This window comes from Microcaecilia unicolor, chromosome 6 (assembly GCF_901765095.1).
Source record: "Microcaecilia unicolor chromosome 6, aMicUni1.1, whole genome shotgun sequence".
Taxonomy (NCBI): Eukaryota; Metazoa; Chordata; class Amphibia; order Gymnophiona; family Siphonopidae; genus Microcaecilia; species Microcaecilia unicolor.
The window spans coordinates 8043597-8056319 of NC_044036.1; the positions used below are offsets into that span (position 1 = coordinate 8043597).

The following is a 12723-nucleotide window of genomic DNA, read 5'->3' on the forward strand; positions in this document are numbered from 1 at the left end:
TAAGAAGGATTTATCCATGGAGCGGAGTGCACGGAAAGGGGTGTAGGGAAGGACGAGTGTGGAGAGATACTGGGGAGCAGCAGAGTGAGTACATTTATAGGTTAGTAGAAGAAGTTTGAACAGGATGCGAAAAGGGATAGGGAGCCAGTGAAGGGTCTTGAGGAGAGGGGTAGTATGAGTAAAGCAACCCTGGCGGAAGACGAGACGGGCAGCAGAGTTTTGAACCGACTGGAGAGGGGAGAGGTGACTAAGTGGGAGGCCAGCAAGAAGCAGATTGCAGTAGTCTAAACCAGAGGTGACAAGGGTGTGGATGAGGGTTATTGCATTTGTATTTTATATTTGCTCATTTTTACTACTGTTACGCTTTTAAAAATTTTAAGTTTTATGTTGAACACTACCTGTTATACAGTGCCTTGGGAGAATCTCTTCATAAAGGTGGTTAATAAATCCCAATAAATAAATAATATCACAGAAAAATGTATTTAATGCAGTTCTAAGAGAAGAGGATATTTCTCTGCGTAAGTGTATCCACTCGCCTCCACCTACCCTCCTCTCCTCTTTCCTCTACACATTAATTGATTTGTCTTTCTTCTATGTTTGTGCAGCACTGCGTACGCTTTGTAGCGCTATAGAAATGCTAAATAGTAGTAGTAATTTTTTGTGCTTTGATGAATACTGGGCTAGATGTATTGTTCTGACCCAGTATGGCTATTGTTATGTACTACTTAGGTGGAAAATTTGAGAGGGAGAGAAAGTGACCAGCCCATAACTGCAGTGATGCCATGAAGTGGAGACACATCAGTGAGATTATCCTCTATATTCTATGCTCAGGAGTAGAGCTTGGAAGCTGTGTAAAGTGGAGTTGGACAAAAAGGCTCTAATTAAAAAAAAAAAAAAAAAAATATATATATATATATTCATTGGGCCCCTAAATTATAATTCTTAATTTGAAACAAATTCTGCAGAATCAAGACCCTTATGCTGTACAGTTTTACTTTCCCACCTATGCTGAGCTAGCATGAATAAGATGCATGAGCAGCTCGGTACCCAGAAGTTAGCAAAGGAAAATGAATTAAAATTTTTTATTACAAGCTAAGGGAAAATATTAATTTTCCAGCCAAATTCTCCTCTGCTATTGGAATAGGCTCTTAATACAGTCCACAGAATACACTTGGGGGCATCATCCTCAATTATAAAAGTAAACCTTTCAAAAATGTGTTTCTGTTGAAGTTCTTTAATTGAGGGATTTTTCCTAAAGAGAGAGAGAGAGATTCTTTGGGATATACTTGTGGTTTTCTCTTTTGATGTGTTCTTTAATCTTAAATGCTGCTGGAGGAATGGGAGAAATGCTTTCCTAAACCATACATGGTCCCTGATCCCTCATAATGCCATGGATACCCCATATACACTGCCTTTCATCTCATGGCTCTCCCGAAACCCTATACACACTGTCCCTCATCTCAAGGATCGCCTGATACCTCACATACCCTGTCTCATGTCACGGATCTCCTGACAGTCCACACACATACCGTGCCTCTCACCACGTAGACTTTCTGGAATGTTGACTTTGTTTGATACCAGAATATCTGCTTGTACCGTGTCCATATGGATGTACATAGTTTCAGCATTAGTCTAAAGAGAACATTACATTTCATGAATAACTTAAAAAATGAACATTGTTATAATGGACTTATTTTTAATAGTTTGGGAGAGATGCTGCACTTCCAGTACTAGCAGAGGTATCGCTCTGATGGAGATGCAAAAAAGTCCAAAATGATCTAGTGGCACCACAGACCAGGAATTAACCAAGGGGTAGTCAACAGCAAAGCAGAGGTGACAAGAGTAGAGGAAACATAATATGAACCTGACAAAATGGGTGTAATAAACTGTAAAGCCAACCCACTACACTCCTGCTTTGATGCTGATTCTACCTTAGACCATATCTCCCAATCTCCTTTACTCATCCCCCCAGTCTTTTCTTCACCATCTTCCCCACATCTTAACCCTCCCAATCTCCTTTCCTTTTGCTCATCCATCTTTGTTTACCCTTCCATGTTCAATTTCGCATATTCTTAAAACGTTACTATTGCTGTTTATTACAATTTGACATTTTCTCCTTACAAAACTCTGTAATTCTATTTACTATGTAAGCCGCATTGAACCTGCTGTATGTGGGAAAGCGCGGGGTACAAATGTAATAAATAAATAAAGAACAAATAGTCTACTTATTACACTTTGTTTTTTATCTATTATAATATAGTGTGTGTATAACAATAAACGCAAATACATGAATGTCAAAGAGACATGGCTATGTTTTGGCACTGTGCCTGTATCAGGGGTACTTGGTGCACAAGAGAAGTGATAAATACAATAGAAGCTTCCTCAGCTGATAGACACTGAGTGAGAACTACACAACAGAGCATTATGGGGTATTATATAGTCAAACACTACAGAGACATGATCAAAACTGGACGTGGAAGCTCATTATGTAAATAAAGACCCAAGTTCCTGGCTCACACACACCTGGAGGCAAGAGTGTGATTCAAAACAATAATAAGAAACCTTATAAAAAAGCAACATGCCCATATCATGAAGAGGCTCATTAACAATCCAGCAATTACAAAAAAAATTTAGAAAATCTAATAAGAGAAAAATAAAGAGTGATATAGAACCAAAAATACAATTTAACTATTCTCACCTGGGGTCCAAAAAGGTGACAAGGCATTTACATGGAAATTGTAAATAAAAGGATGCACCTACAGCTAAAAGCTTAGGTTCAGCTGTAGAAATGCTTTTCTATGAATCTCTGTAACCCTTGCCACATCAGAAAACAATTGTACTGCCTGTCCACAGAAAAGTAAATGCTTAAGAACAACCTGTTTCTGTTCTTCTGTCTGGAAAGAGACTAACAAAGTACTCCTTTTAGTTATTAAATCATGAGAGGATTCTAAAACTTTAAACAAATCTAAGCTATCAGGTCAGGAGATGGTCATGTGTCCCTTTTTCATTAATTACCTTGCTACCTCTGGGCAAATAAATAGCATTGAAAACACTCAGTGAATCTGGGTGAGTGGATTGAAGAATTTTAAAAGCTCCAGAGGAGTAAGGTAGTGGGTAACAGGAACATTTTAAATCCTCAGATTCCTTGCCCGAGACTTGTTCTCCAAAAATTCCAAGCTGGTATGCACAATTGAACTATCTTTCATCGACAAGCTAACAACTGATTGCACCTGCAGAATCTCACAGTCAGTTTTCATTAACTTTTGCTCCATCATAGTAATTTTCTGATCATGTTCCGCAAACTTCACAGAGGAAGTCTCTAAATTTACAGAGCTGAGACAAAGTACTTTGGAATTAGGAAAAGTACAGAGAAGGGCGACAAAAGTGATAAAGGAGATGGGACAACTTCCCTATGAGGAAAGGCTAAAGTGACGGGCTCATTTTAGAAAGAGAAGGACGCCCATCATTCGACACAAATTGGAAGATGGGCGTCCTTCTCCCAGGGTCGCCCAAATCGATATAATCGAAAGCCGATTTTGGACATCCCCCAACTGCTTTCGTTCGCAGGGACGGCCGAAGTTCAAGGGAGCGTGTTTGAGGCGTAGCAAAGGCGGGACTTCGGCATGCCTAACACATGGATGTCCTCGACTCATAATGGAAAAAAAGGGCGTCCCTGACGAGCACTTGGACAACTTTACCTGCTCGTGTTTTTCTTACGACCAAGGCACAAAAAGATGGCCAAAATGACCAGATGACCACCAGAGAGAATCGAGGATGACCTCCCATTACTCCCCCAGTGGTCACTAATCCCCTCCCACCCTCAAAAAACATCTTTAAAAATATTTTTTGCCAGCCTCAGATCTCATACTCAGGTCCATCACAGTAGTATGCAGGTACCTGGAGCAGTTTTAGTGGGTGAGTGCACTTCAGGCAGGCGGACCCAGGCCCATACCCCTCCCTACCTTTTACGTTTGTGGAGGAAACAGCGAGCCCTCCAAATCCCACCAGAAACCCACTGTACCCACATCTAGGTGCCCCCCCTTCACCCATATCGGCTATGGTAGTGGTGTACAGTTGTGGGTAGTGGGTTTTAGGGCGGTTTTGGGAGGCTCAGCAGACAAGGTAAGGGAGCTAAGTTCCTGGGAGCATTTTATGAAGTCCACTGCAGGGTGCCCGGTTGGTGTCCTGGCATGTCAGGGGGACCAGTGCACTACAAATGCTGGCTCATCCCACGACCAAAGGGCTTGCATTTGGTCGTTTCTGGGATGGGTGTCCTTGGTTTCCATTATTGCCGAAAATCAGAAAAGACCAAGTCTAGGGATGACCAAAATTTCAAGATTTGGGCGTCCCTGACCATATTATCAAAACAAACGATGGACGTGCATCTTGTTTTGATAATACGGATTTCCCCGCCCCTCCATTGGGATGTTTTGCGAGGACGTTCTCAACAAAACTTGGGCATCCCTTTCGATTATGCCCCTCCAGGGCTCTTCAGCTTGGAAAAGAGACAACTGAGGGGAGCAGTAATAGATGTTCATAAAATACTGAGTGGAGTGGAACAGGTAGATGTGATTCGCTTGTTTACTCTTTCCAAAAAATACTAGGACTAGGGGGCATACAAAGAAGCTACTAAGCAGTAAAATTAAAACGAGTCAGTGAAAATATTTCTTCAATCAACGAGTAATTAAACTCTGGAATTTGTTGCCAGAGAATAGCAGATAAGCAGCATAAAATCTGTTTTACTGTTCTGGGATCTTGCCAAGTACTTGTGACCTGGATTGGCCACTGCAGGAAACCATTTCCCAGACGCGGGACTGGTGGTTGGGAGTCGGGGATAGTGTTGGGCAGACTTATACGGTCTGTGCCAGAGCTGGTGGTTGGGAGGCGGGGATAGGGCTGGCCAGACTTATACGGTCTGTGCCCTGAAGAGCACAGGTACAAATCAAAGTAAGGTATACACAAAAAGTGGCACATATGAGTTTATCTTGTTGGGCAGACTGGATGGACCGTGCAGGTCTTTTTCTGCCGTCATCTACTATGTTACTATTTCCCGGACAAAGGAGGTAAAGGATAGACTCTCCAGTGGAGAAAGTCTCCTTTCTGATGGAGGGGAAGGTTCAGAGGGAATCCCATAGGACACATAGTAACATACATAGTAAATGACGGCAGAAAAAGACCTGCATGGTCCATCCAGTCTGCCCAACAAGACAAACTCATATGTGCTACTTTTTGTGTATACCCTACTTTGATTTGTACCTGTCCTCTTCAGGGCACAGACCGTATAAGTCTGCCCAGCACTATCCTCGCCTTCCGCCACCGGCTGGCTCTGCCACCCAATCTCGGCTAAGCTCCTTAGGATCCATTCCTTCTGAACAGGATTCCTTTATGTTTATCCCACGCGTGTTTGAATTCCATTACCGTTTTCATTTCCACCACCTCCCGCGGGAGGGCATTCCAAGCATCCACTACTCTCTCCGTGAAAAAATACTTCCTGACATTTTTCTTGAGTCTGACTCCCTTCAATCTCATTTCATGTCCTCTCGTTCTACCGCCTTCGCACCTCCGGAAAAGGTTCGTTTGCGGATTAATACTTTTCAAATATTTGAACATCTGTATCATATCACCCCTGTTTCCCGGACAAAGGAGGTAAAGGATAGACTCTCCAGTGGAGAAAGTCTCCTTTCTGATGGAGGGGAAGGTTCAGAGGGAATCCCATAGGACACATCAGAAGAAAAGTACCTGGGATCTTCCTCTTCAACCCAAGAACGCTCATCTTCAGTATCGGACAAGACCTCCCTCAGAGCAGTCTGAAACCGATCCTGCCTCAACACCGAGGAGCGACTTCCTCAATGGTGGTGCCGAAAAGTCGACGCCTGCCTGGACTGCGGTGAAGCTTCCTCCACCAACGTTGAAGGGGAGTCAACCTGGGTGGCAGCTGACACAGATGCCGCAGGCAGCACTGAGGTTGGGGACATCACCACAGGCAAAGGGCCAGATGCCGCTGCTGCAGACAGTATGGAAAGCATAAGGCACCCCTGACACCGAAGCAGACTGGCGCAGCAATCCTTCCAGAAGCTCTGGAAGCAGGGCCCTGATGCGCTCGTCGAGAGCCGCCGTCAGAAAATGCTGCGGGGTCGGTTAAGGAGCCAGTGTCGAGGGTCAGGAGCAGGTACCGGGCTGCCAGAAGACCGACGCATCGTCACTTCCTGATAGAGGGGGGAGCGATCCTCTCGGCGCCAACACTTCTCGGGTGCTGATTCCCTCGCCCCAGAGCTCCCGGCACTGTGTGTCGAAGGAGAATGATGACGGTGCTTCTTCACCTTCGCTCGACACCCATCATCAAGACCCCTCGGTACCGATGAGGAGGACGTGGAATTCTCACGGCTCCTAGGGGCTGGGTCCGACGAAGGTTGATCCGGGGGACCTGCATACAGGAGGCCTCAAGGCAGGTGGAGACCCACTCGATGCCTCACTGCTCCCAGTGCGAATTGGTCTTTCAGCAGCCATTACCTCCACTCCTGACGTCGATGCTTCCCTCGATGTCGACGCACCGTCCTCAGTACCGATGTCGAAGGACTGGACCGAGCCCCAAAAGCTTTTCCTCGTTGGGCTTCTCGAGACACTTGGGTCCGTTTCTTCATACGAAGACTCAGACTGCAAGTGGCTGGGCTATGGTCAGGCCCAAGGCACTGGATACACCAGGCATGGGTATCGGTACCTGAGATGGCCCGGTTTGCACCGAGTACGTTTGAAGCCGCTGGGTGTCCTTTGATGACATGGAAGGAAAAACGGCTTTGGCAAAATCAAAAGACGCGATTATGCCTGATAAAAGAAAAAGGGCACAAAAATAAGGGAATAAACCCGCCCATGCGGCCTAAAAACCGGCCGCAAACGAAAAACAAAGGAACCCTGAAAGGGGACAAAACTAAAAGCACACTACAGGTACTTTTTTTTTTAAATGACAATAAAAATAAAAATTAGGAGAGAAAAGCGAAAACTCGAAGACTCTTTCCTGGGCCTGAGAGGAGCGCAGAAAAAAACTACTGCACCTGAACGCGGAGAAAAGAAAAAAGAGGGAACGCGTTCATGTGATGGGCAGGAAATCAGTCCGCGCGGTGCACGTGCACCAGAAGACTCTGGCAAAACCTTTTTTATATATTTTGCTTGCAAAATGCTGATTCCTGGGCCGACGCAGACATCGGCCCACGTGTGAGAACAAGCAGCCCTGCTTGTCCTCGGAGAATGTTATGTCTGCTTTATTGTTGACGTTTTAACAAGTTCCTCTCATATTTCCTCTGCGCTTGTTGTGTTTGTAACAGTGGCGTAGCCAGACCTTGGTATTTTGGATGGGCCCTTCCCCCCTCCTTCCCCCCCCCCCCCCCCCGGTAGATATATACAATACAGGAATATGGAAAAGGGAGGGGGAGGGTTAACCTTCAAACAGAGATTGTCAGTTGATCAAAAAGCAGGCACAAATCCAATCTCTGCCTGTGAAAGCATACTCCCTCCTAAAGGCACCCTTTGCCCAAAGCTACACGGTCTTGCCTTCTGTCGGGGAAAGTAAGGAAGGAGATTTTCCCTTTAATGTCTATGGCTACATCATCCTCCCTCCCACTCACCCCACTGCACCACGTCAGCACCCAAACACTACCTAAGAAGACCACCCAGTTTCTCTCATCGCCCCCCCCCCCCCCCCCCCGCCCCGTTTCCCTTAACAGTTGGGCTCAGGCTCTGGATTTGTTTCTCCTTCCTTGAGCCTCAAAGTCTTTTGTCTTTCCTTGCACGGCCATGCTCTGCAGATACTTGAGCCGTGCGGTGCAGGAAGCTGGGGAAGTCTCATGGTTTCAAGTCCCGTGAGACTTCCCCAACTTCCTGCATAGTGCAGTTCAAGTCTCTGTAGCGCCCGGCCGTGCAGACCAAAACCAAAGCATGTTCAAATCCAGATTTCCGGCTGGTTTCAGAGTTGAAAGCAAAACCAAAATTCAGTCGGCCTCTAGAGTGGATGAACCAGTTTGGTCTCTCTGCCATCATTTTCTGTTACTGTGCTAGAGGGCTGTTTTTGCAGAGCTGAAAGTGCTGAGTAGTATGAAAGGAGCTGTTCCACTCTCCCCACCCCAACCACCTGAGGTGTTATTTGACAGTATTTACCATCAGTTGTTCAAAGAGAGCCTCTCCAATCGCTGTTCTCACTTGTTCTGCCACAACAGGAAATGCTCGTATTAAGTACTGTAAGGAGACACCAATATTTTACTATACAAATACTGTTAGATTTTACAAAATTACAAAATATCATTCTTTACAATACGTCATCTCATAGCTGACCATCTGCCTCGCTGCAACCATTTCCAGACTTACACACACCAGTTGGTTCTGAAGTTAGTTTTAATAGGAAGAGTTCCTTTTAACACAAGTATTACTGCAGCTCACCTTTATATTGTTTTTTGTTTTTTTTTAAATTTTTTATTTATAACCATTTAAATTTTTACAAGCGATAAAACAACTTGCTGGAAATACAGAGAAAGTAATAAATAGGAATTATTTCAGTCAGGTAATTCTATTCTCTTCCTTAGAGCACTAAATAGGGAGAGTGAAACAAGACAAGGAGATCAATTAAACAGTAAACAGAAAAAAAAAAAGTGGTATTAACCTGATTATCCCTAGATATTACTTGTCTAATTCATTAATCCACATTGATCATCTGGTTGGCTTCTTCAAGGCCAATACGGTATATAGTCAGATCATTTCATTGAAAACATACTTATTGTCCAATATTAGTTAGAAACAATACATCTGATTACATTCTTTCTCTTTTAAAAACCAGAAGTTATTTAACAATACATATACAGTGGGGGAAATAAGTATTTGATCCCTTGCTGATTTTGTAAGTTTGCCCACTGACAAAGACATGAGCAGCCCATAATTGAAGGGTAGGTTATTGGTAACAGTGAGAGATAGCACATCACAAATTAAATCCGGAAAATCACATTGTGGAAAGTATATGAATTTATTTGCATTCTGCAGAGGGAAATAAGTATTTGATCCCCCACCAACCAGTAAGAGATCTGGCCCCTACAGACCAGGTAGATGCTCCAAATCAACTCGTTACCTGCATGACAGACAGCTGTCGGCAATGGTCACCTGTATGAAAGACACCTGTCCACAGACTCAGTGAATCAGTCAGACTCTAACCTCTACAAAATGGCCAAGAGCAAGGAGCTGTCTAAGGATGTCAGGGACAAGATCATACACCTGCACAAGGCTGGAATGGGCTACAAAACCATCAGTAAGACGCTGGGCGAGAAGGAGACAACTGTTGGTGCCATAGTAAGAAAATGGAAGAAGTACAAAATGACTGTCAATCGACAAAGATCTGGGGCTCCACGCAAAATCTCACCTCGTGGGGTATCCTTGATCATGAGGAAGGTTAGAAATCAGCCTACAACTACAAGGGGGGAACTTGTCAATGATCTCAAGGCAGCTGGGGACCACTGTCACCACGAAAACCATTGGTAACACATTACGACATAACGGATTGCAATCCTGCAGTGCCCGCAAGGTCCCCCTGCTCCGGAAGGCACATGTGACGGCCCGTCTGAAGTTTGCCAGTGAACACCTGGATGATGCCGAGAGTGATTGGGAGAAGGTGCTGTGGTCAGATGAGACAAAAATTGAGCTCTTTGGCATGAACTCAACTCGCCATGTTTGGAGGAAGAGAAATGCTGCCTATGACCCAAAGAACACCGTCCCCACTGTCAAGCATGGAGGTGGAAATGTTATGTTTTGGGGGTGTTTCTCTGCTAAGGGCACAGGACTACTTCACCGCATCAATGGGAGAATGGATGGGGCCATGTACCGTACAATTCTGAGTGACAACCTCCTTCCCTCCGCCAGGGCCTTAAAAATGGGTCGTGGCTGGGTCTTCCAGCACGACAATGACCCAAAACATACAGCCAAGGCAACAAAGGAGTGGCTCAGGAAGAAGCACATTAGGGTCATGGAGTGGCCTAGCTAGTCACCAGACCTTAATCCCATTGAAAACTTATGGAGGGAGCTGAAGCTGCGAGTTGCCAAGCGACAGCCCAGAACTCTTAATGATTTAGAGATGATCTGCAAAGAGGAGTGGACCAAAATTCCTCCTGACATGTGTGCAAACCTCATCATCAACTACAGAAGACGTCTGACCGCTGTGCTTGCCAACAAGGGTTTTGCCACCAAGTATTAGGTCTTGTTTGCCAGAGGTATTAAATACTTATTTCCCTCTGCAGAATGCAAATAAATTCTTATACTTTCCACAATGTGATTTTCCGGATTTAATTTGTGATGTGCTATCTCTCACTGTTACCAATAACCTACCCTTCAATTATGGGCTGCTCATGTCTTTGTCAGTGGGCAAACTTACAAAATCAGCAAGGGATCAAATACTTATTTCCCCCACTGTACTTAAGTCTCTAATTCAAATCCCACTGATTTAAAGTAATCCCAGTTTTCACAGGCTTCACTCCTTTTAAAGTAATAATTGAGGAAATATTTCACCAGTACATTGTACCTCCAGTAAAACCCTAGCTTAAAGCCTATCACTTTTCCATGGCTGTTTAATTTTAGTTGGGTGAACATGTCTTGAATTTCCAGACCATTTGAAAGGTGCTGCAGGCCATTACCTGTTAACTAAGTGTCACGGCCTGGCCTTCCTGGCTTCATAGCCCAAGCATTTCAGTGGTTTCCCTTCTACCAATTTGATAGTTTTTGCTGTTTTGTAAAACTCATTTTACATGTAAAAAAAAAGCCTTCGTACAACTGTGTATAACAAGTACGTGCAGAGAGTGTGCCCACTTTTACATGATTTGTGAAGAGGCATTCCAAGGGCTATTGTTTGGATGGAGCACACGCAGAATGGCAATATAAATGCATATTTCATAACATACATGTGTACACATATAGCCCCTAATTCTTTATTGTGCACCAATGGCAATAACACACCAAAATGGTAGTGAAATGGCAGGCATGTGCATAAATACACTTTGGTACTATGTTGTAACTTGGCGCCTAAGTGTCTAGAACGTATCTACTACTACTACTACTTATCATTTCTATAGCGCTACAAGGCATACGCAGCGCTGCACACCATACACAAAAAAGACAGTCCCTGCTCAAAGAGCTTACAATCTAGATAAGACATGAGACAGACAGAACAATTAAGGGTAGGGGAATAAAAAAGGTGAGGATAAAGGATAGGGCAATAAGTGAGGGTACTGCGGGGAGTGTTCACGTGGGAAGGGCATGGGTGGGTCGTGGATGCTCCGACCATTCCAGCACCTGCTTTATAGAATGTTGTCGGTTGCGTGTGCTTGGCATTGCATTTAGCCCTCCATAGAGCAGGCGTAAGCATTTGCACCTAAATTTAGGCATGTCATTCCTGACTAGTATTCTGTAACACATTTGGCACACAAATTTGTTGTTAAAGAATACTAATTTAATGCTCATTTTTTGGCACCTAACTTGCAGTGCCATTTATAGAATTGCCCCCTATATTATTATTATTTAATATTTATTTATTTATTGCATTTGTATCCCACATTTTCCCACCTCTTTGCGGGCTCAGTGTGGCTTACAATACGATATGAATAATGGAAATACATTTGTTACAACTTGGTTATGGGTTACATTGTACAAGTTATGCGAGACCATCGAAGTATCGTTAGGAGTATAACAATGGGACATCAACATTGAAACATTGGAAAGAGACAGTGGGAAGCTTAAAGGGCAGTATTAGGACACTAAGACATGTGGTGTACATATTTCTGTGAGTAAATGTATGAGTGATGTGGTATTGCGGGGGGTGAGGGTCAGAAGTTGATGTATGATGCATTGATGATCAGTGAGTTTAGACTCTATGTGTTTTTTCCCACTAGTTGTAGGCTCAATGTGGCTAACATAGAACCGTAGGGAAGACTACAGTACAGAAAAGTACAATTAAACAATGTAAGAGTAAGGTAATGAACAATTAGGTATCATATAAACAACAAAGGTAACAAAGTTACAAGTTAATAAGATCGGAGAATCTTGCTGAAAACCAGAATGGATAGGTTGATTCTGGGGAGTAAGCCTTTTTGAACAGGATGGTCTTCAATGGTTTTCTAAAATTTAGATAGTTCTGAGTTGATTTTACGGATTTGGGTAAGGCATTCTATAGTTTTGTGCCTATGTAGGAGAAGTTGGAGGCGTAGGTAGATTTGTATTTAAGGCCATTACAGTCGGGATAGTGTAAATTTAGGTAGGATCTGGTCTTGTTCAGATTAATTCTGGCTCTTTATCCCATATGATTTATTCTTCACCACTCCTTTTCATTGAAATTCTCCTCCTCTAACCATTCATGCCAAATTGTCCTTTAAAAATTTCAAGACTGCTATAAAAACCTGGCTTTTAGTCAAACCTTTAATATTCCCTGATCCACTATAGGGGTAATCAAAAGTCAGACTCATGCCAGACTCAAGTACAAATATATTTATAACTTTCTTTTTTTTTTGGAGCAAGTGTAAATTTCTGTGTAATCATTTATGCACTACTGGAGCTGGTTCTAGGAGTCCATCTTATAAAGGTAGGTACCTACATTGCCTATATACAACAGGTACCTTTTTGGACTTCTCATAACATAATCCTCTTATGAAATTACCCCCAGTGTCTGCGTCTTCTATCACATGCCACTAAATGTGTGCTGGCTTACCA

General features: G+C 43.6%; 1 protein-coding gene across 5 annotated transcripts in view; it reads right to left on the reverse strand.

Annotated features, from left to right (window-relative positions):
- Positions 1 to 12723, reverse strand: part of ARMH1 (armadillo like helical domain containing 1) — a 69632-nt gene that overhangs the window by 676 nt on the left and 56233 nt on the right. For 4 of the 5 annotated variants that reach the window (XM_030207260.1, XM_030207257.1, XM_030207258.1 and 1 more), the window contains 2 exons: positions 8149 to 8226; positions 1530 to 1632 (listed from right to left, as the gene is read on the reverse strand). In XM_030207260.1, the coding sequence (XP_030063120.1) occupies positions 1530 to 1632; positions 8149 to 8226 (181 nt within the window). The remainder of the gene's footprint in view (positions 1 to 1529; positions 1633 to 8148; positions 8227 to 12723) is intronic. The other variant, XM_030207261.1, reaches the window with a different exon arrangement.